We start from the raw sequence: 15,382 nt of genomic DNA on the forward strand, positions 1-15,382 counted from the left end.
CTGGGGCCTTCCACGACGTTCAGGGAAAGGTTTCTTTCCTCTCTGTAAGCGTGAAGTCACCAAGCCCTGGGAGAGAGGTGCGGTTATTCAGCCTGGGGTAAAATAAAAACGCCTTGCGGGAGCGGCATCCACACTCCTGCCGATTTCCAGGTCACCTCTTACACGTCCTGGGCACCGTCCGTCCTACACCTGCCGACCCACTGAAGCTTCTCAATGTCCTTTGCCGTCTTGTGTTTTGTGTTACAGGCGAGGCTTGATTATGGGGGTCTGGAATTCCCACACCTCGGTGGGCAACATCCTGGGCTCCTTGATTGCTGGCTACTGGGTGTCCACGTGCTGGGGCCTGTCCTTCATCGTTCCCGGGGCCATCGTGGCAGCCATGGGGATAGTGTGCTTTCTGTTTCTCATCGAACGTAAGTACACGCGGCCTTGGGGAGGACGCCCCGGGAGAGGTTCGGGGGGCAAGTTGCTAAGAGAATGGGCCACATTCGTCCAGTGCGGGCCCAGGGTCGCCCTGGCTCTCCCCTTGCCAGGTAGGCGTCCTTCTTCAGGTGTAGACTTCTCCCATGAGCTGTTTCTCCCCTGGTGTTGCCGGCTTTTCTGTTTTCTCAGGTGTGCACGGTTTGCCTTGTGCTGGGAGTGTCACATCTCCCCGAGACCTGCCACGTCGCTCACCCCCAAGGGTGCAGCGCCCAGCCCACGTGGCTGCACCTGCTCACCCGTCTTGCTCCCACAAACTCATATCTCACCAGCTTGTTTGCCTTCTGATAGATAGGTCTGAGACAACATGATAAAATCATTGCATGACTCAAGACCGTATATCCTGAGCAGGTGGGGAGCGTGCTACCAGAAAATCAGATTCTTTGTTCCGTTCTAGACTCAATACCAAACTTGTGATTTAATTGGATTGGACATTAACTTTCAGAATAGAAATCTGGCAGGACAGAGATTCCTGGCAATTACCCCAAGCCAGCACTGCTCTGCTCTTCTAATCCTGTGAGCTGCTCTGAGGAGTTGTATTGGGCATTTGCTTCCTTAATTTGGCTAAAAGCAAAATAACACCACACAGTGCTAGACGGCTCCCTACTGTTCCCTCCCGGGTCGGGATGCCCAGGAGCCCAGTTACGCCATCCGTGCTGGGCATTCATGGCAGCTTCAGCTTTGTGCTCCGAGCTGCCAGCTTCGTCCAGGACGTTAAGGACTGTTTGACTCCTCTTCTCGCTTCTCTTTCCCTGTTGCTGAAGCAAACCTTTCCATTTTAAAGTGACCGCTGTCTACCCGTGCAGATGTGAGGCTGCGGGCCAGCCTCCATCTGTGAGGGGAGGCCATGGTCCACTAGGGCGAGCAGGGAGGGGTAGGGCTGCTCACCCCACTGTCACCATGTCCTCCGGGGGCCATCTGTGAGGTGAGCTATGAGACGGCTGGGACCGTTGAGCCCACTTACCACCATAGCCAGCTGTGGCACGTCAGCAGGGCCGGGGTGGCCCAGAGTTCCAGGCAAGGTCCCTGGTGGCACCTGTTCTCTAGGCTGGCTTCCTGGCACCAGGGCGCTCAGCGTGTCCCTTAGGCATTAGTCACCTGGAGAACAATGCACGCCTCTTTGCTCGTGTGCAGGGGGCCCCAGGTGTGTCCTGCCCCGGGTCGAGAATCCACAGTACCTTTTCTTCTCTTCCTCTACCGATGATTGGTTATGGGGGAAAGAGGAAATGCGGTGAGGGATGGGGTGTGTGGCAGGAGACAGACGTGAGCTTGTTTGCCGGCCGGGCCGGGATCTGAGCACCGAGACCCGTCAGCTTGGTTTCCCGGGCAGGGCCTCGTCCTCCGCTCAGGGCTCGGCTCCCAGGAACAAGGAAGCTGCGGTTCGTCTTCTGTGATCGAACGAGAGCCTCCTTCCCACCGAGCTGCCCCACTCCTGTGGCTTCCGACGGGGTGGGCCACGGCGGAGGGTCCCCCCAGGGTCTCCTGGAGCTGCCTTCCCACCCTGTCTTGTTGGGGTCCCCGTCCAGTTCCCACAGGGACCCTGGAGCACTGCCTCTCGGCCCCGGTCACTGTGGGGCAGAAGCACCATCCCTCAGCTTCCCCCGCCCAGCAGGCCTTGAGGCCAGGGGACCGCACGTGTGAGGCTGTCCCGGGAGGCCGCTGTTACTGCGTGGGGGACAGATGCGCACCTGCACACCCGCGCTGCGCCTCTGCTCCGTGGGTTCCCCTTGACCTGCGGGGAAAGGCAGGGTGCTGACCCTGGTGGGAGACTGGGTGGGCGGGGCGGGTGCTGTGAGGTGAGGCCTGGACTCGGAGCTTGTCTCCCCTTCCCCCCACCACCCCCACCCCCAGTCACATTCCCGGGGCTGTGGGTGGATTTGTGCCGAGAGTCTGTATGTCCGGCCATTGGTAGTACGGATGCTCCAGGTGACACGAGATCCTCAGTGGCTCCCCTGTCCCCCTTCAGGGCACCACCTGCAGTGCCTCCTCCCTCCTTCCCGGCCCCCCACCCCTGACCTTCTCCTCCCACTTTTCGCGGTCTGGGACAGGTGTCTCAATGCATGCAGGTCCCTCCAGAGCCCAGGGCCACCAGGTTTTTCTCGTCACCTGGCCCCTGCCCTCACCCAGCGTCCCCCGGCGCTGCCTTGGACGGCTCGTGTCCTGGGATCAGCGGTCCCTATTCCCCCCACCCTTGGCTACTTGCTCTCCTCCCCTGGCTTCTGCGGGGGCTGCTCCCCAGCGCCAGGCTCATGGGGCTCATGGGCACCTGACCCTGGCATTTCTCTGCCTTCCCACCGGGGGTCTTCCTCTGAGCCCGTCTCCACTGTGTGCTCCCACGAGTGTTGGCATCTACCCTCTTGTATTAAGATCTGAGGTTTACTTGTTATTTGCACTGGAGTTCACACACCTTTCAGACTCTCCGAGTAATCAGGGAGCACGTGCCCTGTGGCCCTTCTTCCACGTCCTCGCGAGGACATTCTCGTGGGGGGAGGCGGCCAGCACGTAGCAAGTGCTTCCGTGTCCCAGACGCTGTGCCAGGCTCAGTGCGGTGTTATCTCGTGGATTTCCAGGGCAAAGTCTCCAGGCTCGGGGCTGTAGGTCACACAGGAAGTGCTGAAGCTGGGGCGTAACCAGGTGCCTGGTCACCCATTCAGACTTTGGCCATGGACCCCTGGGTCCGTGGGATGTGTTCTTATGGATTCAATTAAAAAAAAATTTTCACTTAGGTGATAATTTTTAAAAAACAAACTTTATGGGTTATAAACACTGTCTCTTCTCACAGAGACGACATGTGTTTGAAAGCCGTCTTCCTGCGGGGGGAGCGTGGGTTCTCCTGAAGTCTGCTTCTCCAGCCTGGGTTCCCTAGAGCCCAGGGACTTGAACAGTATTCTCTGGGGCCGTGGGAACTCTTTTCTTAAAAAGCATCTGAGAAATACCACCCATCCGTGACTTCTCAGCCACCATCTTTCCCCCGTGCGAGCCTCCCCCTGCCACACGGTGGAAAGTGGGCGACTGGCCGCTGCTGGTGGGACACGCACTGGCCCCTAACCGCAGCCTCTCCTCACTCCCTCGCTCTGCGTCTGCCGCAGCCCCCAGCCTCCTCGCCTTCCCTCCTGGGCCCGAGCATCTAGGGGAGAAGAGGCGGATGCACCCCTGTGTTCCAGGCCCTTCTCTTTCCTGCCTGGGACCCCAGAGCCCGTGATAGGGTCCCCCAAAAGGAGCCATGAGGAAGTCAACGGGGCTCGTGGCCCCCTCACTCTGGCGTGCAGACCAGACTTGCCTCGTCCACCCCGTACCTCTCAGCAGGGGGACCCCCAAGTAGGCCTCTCTGCTCCGATGTCGCACTCTCTGGGGAGCCCCCTTCCCCCACCATGCACCCGTCTCCCCGCAGCCGTGGTCAGGAGGGGCTTCTCTGTGCACGCGGCCTTGACAAGCGCTGCCCTGTGCTCGCAGCGACCCCCCTGGCGGCAGCGCCACTGGCTGGCCTCACAGTAGGAGGCGTCCCTGTAGCCTTGGGGCTCCCCGGCCTGCTGGAGCCCGGGCTCCCGTGCATGGGTGTCTGCGACCAGAGAGAACCCAGTGCAGGCTCAGAGCACCCTTGCCCTTAAACGTACCTCCTGTGGCTCGTCATCGTCGTGTACACACCCTCTGCGCATTTGTACTTGTCCCGTGTGAAATCTTTCCCATAGTGCAAAGCCCTTTACACACGCACGATGGTCTGCCTTTGCCGGGGCTCCCTTCACCCAGCGTGTGTCCCGGGGACTGAAGGAGGGGCGTGCGGGGTGCATGGCAGGGTGCTGCCGCGGGCATCGTCTTTTCCTGAAACCCTTGCTCACTTAGTCAAGTATCAGATGGGTCTCGTTTTAATGTCTTGGGTGGTGGACACGCCCGGGCCTGGGTTCACCGCTGTCCCCCTTTGATGTTTCAGATCCGAAGGACATCGCCTGCTCCTCCTCCCTGGTGGCGGTAAGGACCCCCTCGGCTCCTCGTGTCCTCTGGGACAGTGTGCCGTCGGCCGGTGTCTGAGGACAGTCACCAGCCTGGTCCAGTCTGTGCGGTGTCTGTGGGTGACAAGTGTGGGCATGGGGCCTGCCCTCACAATACAGGCAGTGCTGGAGAAGGGCCCATCGTGACCACAGCGGGAACGGGGTGCAGTCTGGGTGGCGGTGTCCCCAGAAGGCTGACGTGAGGCCGGGCCTGCCCTGTTGTGGCCGCGAGGAACTTGCTCCTTCGTCCACCTGCTCCTGCGTCTCCGCACTCCCTCTTCCCTGCGTTGCTCCCAGCAGCTGGCGTCCCCACCTTGGATGAAACCTGCGTGGCCCTCGCTCCTGCCCGGTTCCCCGCTTGCCTTAGAGCAGACCCCTGGGGCATCCCCTCCCTCACTGCACTGGCAGGGCTTCTCTCCTTTCCTCAGGCCTGCACTGTCCCACCCAAACAGCCGGCCATAGGGCACCTGGGGGCTCCGTTGGTGAGCTCAAGTCATGATCCTGGGGTCCTGGGATGGGCTCCCTGCTCAGCAGGGCATCTGCTTCTCCCTCTCTCTCTGCCCCTCCACCTACTGATGCACTCTCTGTCTCTATCAAATAAATAAATAAAATCTTTAAAAAAACAAAAAACAGACCATCACAGGCCCAGCAACATCATCTGGCCACATGTAGTCAGCCTCTGGCCCTGTCCCACTTGGCCTGTTGCTGGTGCTGATGTGATTTTTTTTATTTAAATTCGATTTGCCACATAGTATGACCCCCAGTGCTCATCCCAACAAGTGCCCCCCTCAGTGCCCATCACCCAGTCACCCTATCCCCCCACCCACCTCCCCTTCCACAACCCTTTGTTTCCCAGACTTAAGAGTCTCTCATGGTTTGTGTCCCTCTCCAATTTTTCCCACTCAGATGTGATTTTTCCCTCTCCCATGAAGTGCCCCCTTTCTCAGGCCTGCAGATGCCAAGCTGTCCCAGGCCTCCCATGACAGTCCAGCCGTGGCCACACTGAGTGCTTTGCTGGCCCCACATCTCTGCCAGACCCCCAGATGCCCTAGCACCCATCCACACCCTCCCTGCAGAGATCTACGGAGGCCCTGGTGGCCAGCACCTCCCTGTGTGGAGTCCCAGCAGGGCCTCCACGCTGAGCTCCCCGTCACTCATGCCGCTGTGCGCCTGCCATCCCCACAGGGTCTCAGACGAGTCACAACTGGAATAATCTCTCTCTACCCCATAGACTTGCTGAGCCCCAGCATTCCTTCTCATTCGGGGATCCCCTGTCCTCACTGTGGGCAGGCCAAACCCAGAGTGTCCTCCTCACCATGCGGGATGTTCCCTCCACCACTGGGGCCCGGGGCACCGAGTCTCTCCTCTGAGCCTCCCCAGGCAGTTGACCTTTGCTCCTCCTGGGCAGACTTTCTTGAAACAGGAGTCAGGGCATGTCAGTGACTTGACACCCCCCCCACAGCTCCCCATTTTTCCCTGCATAAAGTTCATTTGCCCCTCTCTGCTGGTCTCCCCACTCAGGGCAGCCCCAGGGCAGGACCTCCTCTTGCTCTCCCCGCAGGCCGCCGCTCCCCAAACAGCACCTGCCATGATGCAGGAGGAGAGGTTTTGGTCCATTTGTTCACACTTGGAGCTTTTGAGCAAAATTAATTTGAAAAGAAGGGTTCTGGCACCTTCTTCAAAAAAATAAATGAAGAATCAGTTTTGAAAATGCACTGCCTTGGGATCCCTGGGTGGCGCAGCTGGTTTAGCACCTGCCTTTGGCCCAGGGCGCGATCCTGGAGACCCGGAATCAAATCCCACGTCGGGCTCCTGGTGCATGGAGCCTGCTTCTCCCTCTGCCTGTGTCTCTGCCTCTCTCTCTCTCTCTCTCTCTCTGTGTGACTATCATAAATAAATAAAAATTTTTTAAAAAGAAAAAAAACACTGCCTTCAGGAAGGTTACAGTCCACGTTTAAAAAAAAAAAAACATAGTTGATATTTTATAGTAGTTTAAAAGCTATTTTCCTGCCATGAGCATGAATTTCAGTTTCAAAACTTAAACGGATTAGTGTTTAGCTGTGCTGTGAATTAACCCTAACAGCCGGCCCAGCGGCCGCACTCAGAGATGTCCACGCGTCCCCTGCACGCACACAATCTGCCTTCTGATCCACCTGCTGACCCAGGAGGTTGGAGAAAAATATTGCCCGATATTATTTCTACAGGCCTTTCCTTTCAGGGTCATTCAAAAATGTCAAAGCCATGAAGGTGAAGTTCATGAAGACATGAAAGTGAAGTTGCCACGATTAGCGGCTTCCTAAGTCCTTTCACCTCAATCTTGGATCATTCTTCCAGGATGGATCTTCTTTAAACATCCTTGATCTGAGGGTCTAGAGCCTCCAGTTAGCCCTTTGTTTTATGTATTTTTATTTATTTGAGAGAGAGAGAGAGAGCAGGAGCGGGAGGGGCAAGGGAGAGGGGCTCTACAGTGGACTCCTTGTTGAGCGCAGAGCCCTACGTGGGGCTCGATCCTACAACCCTGAGATCATGACCTGAGCCAAAACCAAGAGTCGGACACTTAACCGACTGAGCCACCCGGGCCCCTCAGCCCTTTGTTTTATTTTAATTGTGTGTCTTACTTGCCCTCGGCAGCTGTTTTGCGAGGACAGCACAGAGCACCCTCACTTCGGTGCCGTTGGTTGTGGCTGTCGGATCAGTGATTGCTCAATTCTCCTTTTGTCTCCCCGCAGCCGAAGGGTTGTGAGAACGGCACGCAGAGAGTCAGACTGCAGAAGCAGATCTTCATGGACAAGAACAAGTCTCTGGTGAGTTGGACCAGCCCTGCTGCTGCGCAGAAATCAGAGCCCTGCCTCGTGACAAACCTGAGTCTCGGAGTTCCTCTGCACAGTCTGAGTCTGCCTCGTGCGATTTCTTTGGGCTGCAAGCTGGACTTTAAGTTTCTAGTCAACTTTGAAAGTGATGCACTCATTCTACGACTGTTTCCAGTATTCAGGGTCCCAGGTCAGGTCACACCCGGATCATCTGTGGCAGCGTCCCTTGCTCCCATGGACTCCCATTCTGGGGGGCAGGGGTGGGGTGCAGATGGAAACCAGCAGTTTCCCACAGCAGCTAAGTCGAGGAGTCCAGAGGGAGGGGGTAAGCAGGCTCTGGTGCAGGCCCAGTCTTGGGATCCGTCCTTTAGCAGGTGGCTTGGGTAGAGCTGTGGAGGAGGAGAGGCCGGGGTCTGCACCGACCTGGGCCAGAGGGATTCAAAGGATGCACAGGGAGGGCTGGGCATGGGAGGTGGGCCCAGCGAGTAACATAGTCATCTCCCAGGCCTCCAACCTGCCACTTCCACGTTCCAGACAAGGAAACTGAGGCAGCGCTGCCACCCCTTCCCTTTCAGGAGACTCCCGAGCAGTATTTCATGGGGCTCTGCTTCACAGGCCGCATTGAGCCACAGGGGCATCTCGGATTTAGTTTGACTTCTTAAAATTACAAGCTTTTCTAAGTCAAATAGCCTAAAGGATAAGTGTACCGAATGGACTCCTTACTTTTGTTTTTCTTTTCTGCCCAAGGAAACTTACTTGTGGTGGTTGATACAACAGGAAAGGGAAAAATGATGTTTCGTACATCTTGGTTCTTGGAATTTAGGGAGATTCAATTGGAATGCGCTCAACTCTCTCCTCACTCTTGAGTTTGCATTTAAAAAATTGGATGTCTTGGCAAAAATACCCTAGACTGGGTGTCTTAAACAGGACACGTTTCTTTCTGGAGGAAAGAAGTCCCAGATCCAGGCACTGGTGGGGCCTGGGGTGAGGCCCACTTCTTGATGGCTGCCTTCTCCTGGGACGCTGGAGAGACCAAGCACAGGGAGAGACTCTCCTTACACAGCACAGACTCTGTCCTCAGGGCTCTGCCCCTCACAGCAGGGCTTGGGACTCCCCACAGGAACCTCAGAGGAACGCAGATACTGGATCCGCAGCATCAGGAGTTAATCAATGTCCAAATGGCTGTAACTCCCCCGATTGCTACTGAAGACTTACCTTTTCCTTTGAGGCAAGACCCCGGGCCCTGTGTTGCAGCCCAGCACGAGCAGTACAGCTAGCTCTGTCTTCTGAGTGTAACTTCCCTCTTCCCCTTCCTGTCCTGCAAAAGCCTATTGACTAACATATCACCAGAGAGACTGTTACACATTGACAGGCCCTGGCAAGTCTTGTTTCTTCAGGCCTGGCCACACCACAGGCTGACCTTGACGTGCCCATGACCAAGCTGGTTTGGGTCCCGTATCTCTCACGTGGCAGGAAGGGCTCATTCACTGGAGGTGGCTCCCGGGTCACCAGAAAGGAGTCCTCCAATTTCGGCAGGACATCCTGGTGTCCCCTTTCCCAGAATGACCCAGCTCAGATCCCCTAGGCTCAGAGTTCAGTGTCAGCCAGCCCCTTCATTGCCACCGCTTCTGTGCCAGGCCTGACTCTGAACAACTTCATGAGGAAATGCATAAGGAAAGGAGTGGGTGAGGAAACAAGTATAAGGGAAGAGGAAGAGGCTCTGGCGTTCATGGAGCCAGGAGGACCCTCTTCCATCCTTCAGGTCTTTATGATGATTGGCTTGTGGATGGTCAGAATTTGTCACTTTGTAGTCATGAGTCATGGCCCATCCTTGGCTTCTCTGAGGATCTTTTGATTGGCTGTGGCTCAACAAACAATGGGCACTGAGTGGATGTTTAAATACTAGAGGTGATTCCCCAAGGCACACAGTGGGAATCCACAGATCTCTAGGGGGGACCTTTCAGCACAGCATAGCCGCAGGCAGCACAGTGTGTGGCATGGGCTTATCACGTTTAGGTTAGTGCATTATTACATGCTTCCCCTCCCCCTGCCCTGTGTGTGTGTGTGTGTGTGTGTGTGTGTGTGTGTCTGTGTTTTAGTGGATGGAACCTTTTTGCTCTCTGACTCCTACACCCAGGAGTGGGGCGCCCTGGCTGAAGAAGCCCTGCCCCCCACCAAGGGCTCCCACAGGTGCTCTTAGATCCTATAGGGTCCTTGATGCACAGCATCCCATGACCTGGTCCACCCAGTGGGCCTCTGGCTCTGTAAGGACTCAGCGTTGTTCCCCTGGTTTGTTTTGGAAAACCCACCGTGACTTCCCACTTTCCCTTTGTCTCCTCCAGACACTGCAGAGGACTGGAATTTGGTAGCTGGAGCCCCCCACCCCTCCAGCCTGTGCATAAAGATGAGTGGGTGTGGGCAGGAGGCCCTTTCCAACAAAGATCAAGCTTGCTTAGAGAGCTGAAGGGCCGGATCTGGGGCTTCCCAACCAGCCCAGCGAGTGGCCCAGGAGGGCCTTACAGAACCAGAGAGGGCCAGGCGGGTTTCTGTATGCAATTCCTGCTCTGGGCTAGAGATGCTCTTCTCTTAACTGAGCAGGATCTGTTTTGTGTTTTCTCTTTATCTGGTTGCATGCCACCCACTGGAGAGCCTGCTTAGTGTTTATAAACACCTGTCCTAGACCTGAAACCATAGAAATCCTAGAGGAGAGCATAGGCAGTAATGTCTCTGACTTCAGCCATAGCAGCGTGTTTCTAGATATGTCTCCTGAAGCAAGGGAAATAAAAGCAAAAATGAACAAAAATTATTAAGACTTCTCAAAAAACTTTCGGACAGAGAAAGAAACAACAAAACTGAAAGGCAACCTATGGAATGGGAGAAAATATTTGTAAATGACACATCTGGTAAAGGGTTAGTATCCAAAATGTATGAAGAGCTTACACACTTCAATACCAAAAAAACAATCTAATTAAAAACTGGGCAGAAGACATGAACAGACATTTCTCCAACATCCAGACGGCCAAAGGACATGTGCAAAGATGTTCAACATCACTCACCATAAGGGAAATGCAAGTCAAAACCACAATGAGAAGCCACCTCACACCTGTCAGAACGGCTAAAATTAACAAGACAGGAAACGACAGGTGTTGGTGAGGATGTGGAGAAAGGGGAACCCTCTTGCACTATTGGTGGGGGTGCAAGCTGGTGCAGCCGCTCTGGAGAACAGTATGGAGGGTCCTCAGAAAGGTAAAAATTGAGCTGCCTTAGAGTATAGCAATCACGTTACTCTTTACCCCCAGAAAACACAAATGTGCTAATTCAAAAGGATACATGCACCATGATGTTTATAACAGTATTTACAGTCGCCAAGGTATGGAAGCAGCACAAGTATCCATTGGTAGATGAACAGAGTAAGGAGAAGTGAGGTGTGTGTGTAGGAATATTGTTCAACCACAAAAAAAGAATGAAATTTTGCCATCTGCAGTAACATGGATGGAACTAGAGGGTATCATGCTAAGCAAAATAGAGAAAGAAAAATACCATATTGACCTCACCCATGTGGAATTAAAGAAAACAAAAGAGCAAAGGGGGAAAAAAGAGATAAACCAAGAAACAGACTCTTAACTCTAGAGAACACACTGGTGGTCAGGAGAGGGGGGTGGGCAGGGAGATCGGGGAAATAGGTGGTGGTTAATAAGGAGTGCACCTGTTGTGATGAGCACCGGGCGTTGTATGTATGTGACGAATCACTTTATTGTATACCTGAAACTATATGTTAACTATACAGGAATTAAAATTTAAAAAATAGAATATCTCATTAAAATAGTGTATTGGTAACTGCACTTAGGTATCAATTCATTTGAAAGTAATGAATCTGCAAGTATTTGTTTTTTCCTATGGTTCTTGGTATTTTTCCACTTGATCTTTCAGAAATAGATTTCCAGATGGCTGGGTCAAAGGATTTTGCATGTTTTTAGTTAGTATTTCTTAAAGACACTTCGGTGCTTGGGATTAGAAGGCAAAGACCTGGTGAGAAGCTCACGCAGGATGCCCCGAAGACCTAGTGGCGCGGCGTCCTCCTCGGGACTTCTGGCCTTGCTCAGCCAGACGCCCTCCCTGGTAACACCTTCTCTCTCTTTCCTCTTTCCAATGGGCTTCGCCTCCAGGACCCCGAGATGCAATGCTTGCTGCTTTCGGACGGGAAGCACCCCGTCCACCAGAACCACATCGTCGTCCTCCCCGCCGACAGCGGGGGCGGCATGGCCGCCATCAGCTTCACCGGAGCCTTGAAGATCCCCGTGAGTACGCCTGCCTGGGAGGGGTTTCAGAAAGGGGCCCTTGTGCCCGCTGAGGACGATCGAGCTTAAAAAAAGAAATCCGTGGTTAGATAATCCCCGGGTTAGGACTCTACGGCATAACCCAGAAGTTGCCAACAGGCGGGCTGGGGCCTGGGGAAGGCTGCAGGCTGTGTTTGCCTCACACTGCTTTCAATTTTTCAAAGTCGGTTGCCTCCATGTAGAAGGTCACCGAGTTCATAGACAACTAGGGCTTCACACTTCCACTCAGAAAACTGGAACATCTGGAGGCAGCAAGCCTGTGCCCCGGGCCCCCTCTTCTCCCCGGTGCTCCCCCTCCCAGGCCCCTGAAGACCCCGAGGGTGAGCCCCTGGGAGGTGCTGTCCCGAGTTCTGCTCTGTGGTGTGCAAGCGGCCACTCGATCTTCTCTACCCTTTAAAGCGCTTGTAGGAGACCAGAGCTGGTCTGTGTGAGCTGTAGGTGCCAACAGGAGGAGTAAGGGGGCGAGTGTGCAGAGCCAAGGGAGAAGACCGAGGCCCCTGGACACACAAAGCCGATGGTCTGCAGACTGCACTTGTGCACTGGTGTAAAGATGAGGGTGCTGGTCCGTGGTCGGGCAGTGGGCCCCAGCTCCGGGCTAACAGGCTCACGTAGCACCTGCTGGCCGGCATGCTGGTATGGGATCAGGGCGGGAAGGAGGTCCAGCCAGAGGTTTTTACACAGGCAGTGGTGACATTTCTCGTTGCTTTAGATTTTCTTGTATTAAATTCACAGGCTCCCTCAGAGAATCTGGGGGCCTCCCAAAGGACACGTGGAAGATGTGTTCTAACACGGCGAGCCATGGCAGGCGATGAAGGCCGAGCCCAGGGCAGAAGCAGGTGGAGAGGGGAGATCGCACACACTGCCCCCGTGGGGTAGGATGTCCAGGCCTGTGCTGTTGCTGGCCTCATAGACCACACCTAGAAACATCTGGGCTCCTGCCCTTGGGTGGGACATGCAAGGAGCTGCCGCAGATCTCTCACATGAGGAGAGTGGCCCCACTGGTGCGGGCCCTCACAGAGAAAGGGCAGAGAAAGGGCAGAGGGAGCACAGGCCCAGAGGCCCTTTGGCGACTGGGTGAGGCTGGAAACACAAACAGTACACCCAGGACCTTAGAATGACATCACAGAAATGAAAGCACTCCGGAGACTTCTGCTTGAGAACAGAAAGTACTGGCAGCACCCAGATGAAGCTGGGCGTCCGGCCAGTGGGGAACGTGGAAGGCCAGGCCGGGACTCCCAGAGTCACTGAGGATGTGGGCCGGCTGCTTTTAAATAAAAAGCTACTTAAAAAATATATATATATTTTATTTATTCGTTAGAGATACAGAGAGAGAGGCAGAGACACAGGCAGAGGGAGAGGCAGGCTCCATGTAGGGAGCCTGATGCAGGACTCGATCCCGGGACTCTGGGATCACACCCTGGGCCAAAGGCAGGCCATAAACTGCTGAGCCACCCAGGGATCCCCAAAAGCTACTTTTAAAATTGTTAATAACAGCTAGTAACTTTGCCCTGCGCCGCTCGGCAGAAGGTGGGGTGCACATCGCTGCAGACTGAAGTGGCATCGTGACCTGGCCCTGCCGCCGGCACGCTGGGTGTCCCAGGCAAGTGTGTCAGCCACTCTGAGCCTCTGTTGCCTCGTGGGCAGTGGGGCTCTGTGACTGGTGTAATACTCTTCTGGGGATTACACGGGGTCACTCAGGACAGCAGTGGGCACCGCTCCGGGTGCATGGTCCTCGTGCCGTCAGCCCTGCGCGCATGCTCATCCCGGCCTGGCCCCTGTGAAACACTAACACGGTAATTCCAGAATCACGCACGTTGAGAATTGTGTTCCCTGCCTAGTTTGGTGGGTGTTCCTGTGCGCACATAGCGTGACCCTTAGTGTCACACCCTGTTTCTCACCCAGACCTCCCAATGACATCTGGAATGGCTGTCCCGTGAGGCCACATCTTTGTAAAAGTAGAGCTCAAGTAGAACACAGGACTCTCACAGTCGCCATCAGATGGCAGGCCCCGGCGTCCCTTTTGCGACCTACATCTCTCCCTGGAGTCTTCCCAGCACTCTGCTTTGTGGGGAGCAGGCAGGCTGCGGGCGCAGGTGTGGGCCCATCAGAAGGCCTGTCCCGTGCGTGTCGGCTGCTGCGTTGTTTGCAGCAGTTTCTGGCAAGAGGGGAGAGAGGACCAAGTGCGCGGTGACCAGGTGGCCCTCCAGGCATGCTCTGAGAACTCTAGCCGCTAAGTTTCCAGAGCAACGTGGTGCGGGAACCAAATCAGTGCGTACTTTTAGGGACTCTGATCTGACATCAAGACTTTGGGTGTCAATCTGCAAAGGGAGGACGTGCTGCCGGAGTGGCCGTGGGCCGGTCCTCACCCTTCCCTGGGCGGCATCCTGTCCTCTGCCGGCAGCGTCTGCCGGTGCCACAAGCCCAGAGGTGCCAGCTGTTCTTAGGGGAATGAGTAACTCATAATTCTGTTGCACCTTTAAGTAAACCTGCTGAGTACACATTTGGGGTAAAGACTGGCTCGCTCTTTTTCAGGGTGTGATCGAGTTCTCTCTGTGTTTGCTGTTTGCGAAGTTGGTCAGCTACACTTTCCTCTTCTGGCTTCCACTGTACATCACCAATGTGGGTGAGTACCTGTTGCTGGAAGCACCGGTGTGAAGTCCGTGCAGTGGCCGTGATCTGGACTCCCTTTTATGTGCAGGTTTCTGTAGTCTGGGAAGGAAACGGTGCCCGTGATGCATGATGATTTGAAACATATTTTGGAACAAACAGTGTAGATTAGTAGAAAAATATGGGCAAAAAGAAAACTCAGATATGGAAGTTGTGCACTAATCTATAGTTTAGATTAGTAGAAAAATTTAGGCAGAAAAAGAACTCAGATAATAACCTTGATGGGGCTTTAGGGACCCCGTGTTCCTTTCCAGCTGTGGCTGCAGGCTCCGTGGGGCTCTTCCTATCTGGGGCAGCCTGTATTTCAATCTAGAACTTCAGGTCACACCCTCCCATGAGGAGGGGAGGCCCGGGGATCTGAGATTTTAAATGCTGAGTAATCTGACCTGGAACTTGCTCCTTGGAGATGGGCTCTAGTTTTAGGGACAGCTGACAGCTGGCCTTATCCTAAGTCCGGCTGTGGCTGAAGCTGTAGATAGGTTGGAACATACCAGCCCACGAGCACCGTGCACCCCTGTGCTGTGTGGGACACAGAGGGGAAGATGAGAGGGGCACCGGCCATTCTTTTTTTTTTTTTTTTAAGATTTAATTTATTCATGAGAGACACACAGAGAGAGAGGCACGACACAGGCAGAGGGAGAAGCAGGCTCCATTCCATGCAGGGAGCCTGATGTGGGACTTGATCCCAGGTCTCTGGGACCACACCCTGGGCTGAAGGCCGTGCTAAACCACTGAGCCACCCGGGCTGCCTGGCACCGGCCATTCTTAAAAGATGCTTGAGTGCAGAGGCTGCAGCCATGGCTGGGGGCGGACAGGCAGGGCGGGCCCTGGAGCCTCTGGGCCCAGAAAACAGGGATTGCAAGGAGAAGGGAAGGACACCGGAGTCCCCAAGAACGTGATGACAAGGGGAGATTTGGAATGTGTGGGTTCAGAGGGTGCAGACCGCTGTCGGGGAGGAGGCCTTCCCCTGCCCTGTGGTCCTTTGAGCTAGACTGAAAATCAAAATACCATGAGACAGATGCCAGGAGAAAATCACATTTGATAGTGTGCACATGGGAAACCCACACAGACAGGGCATTCCAAAGACAGTGAGGCAACAAGA

General features: G+C 54.9%; 1 protein-coding gene across 6 annotated transcripts in view; it reads left to right on the forward strand.

Moving 5' to 3' along the window:
• The window catches only part of SLC37A1 (solute carrier family 37 member 1), a 75,345-nt gene that overhangs the window by 40,669 nt on the left and 19,294 nt on the right, over window positions 1-15,382 (forward strand). For all 6 annotated transcript variants that reach the window (XM_077879316.1, XM_077879313.1, XM_077879314.1 and 3 more), the window contains exons 8-12: window positions 247-413; window positions 4,409-4,446; window positions 7,196-7,270; window positions 11,443-11,574; window positions 14,146-14,236. In XM_077879316.1, the coding sequence (XP_077735442.1) occupies window positions 247-413; window positions 4,409-4,446; window positions 7,196-7,270; window positions 11,443-11,574; window positions 14,146-14,236 (503 nt within the window). The remainder of the gene's footprint in view (window positions 1-246; window positions 414-4,408; window positions 4,447-7,195; window positions 7,271-11,442; window positions 11,575-14,145; window positions 14,237-15,382) is intronic.

Source organism: Canis aureus, chromosome 30 (genome assembly GCF_053574225.1).
Source record: "Canis aureus isolate CA01 chromosome 30, VMU_Caureus_v.1.0, whole genome shotgun sequence".
NCBI lineage: Eukaryota > Metazoa > Chordata > Mammalia > Carnivora > Canidae > Canis > Canis aureus.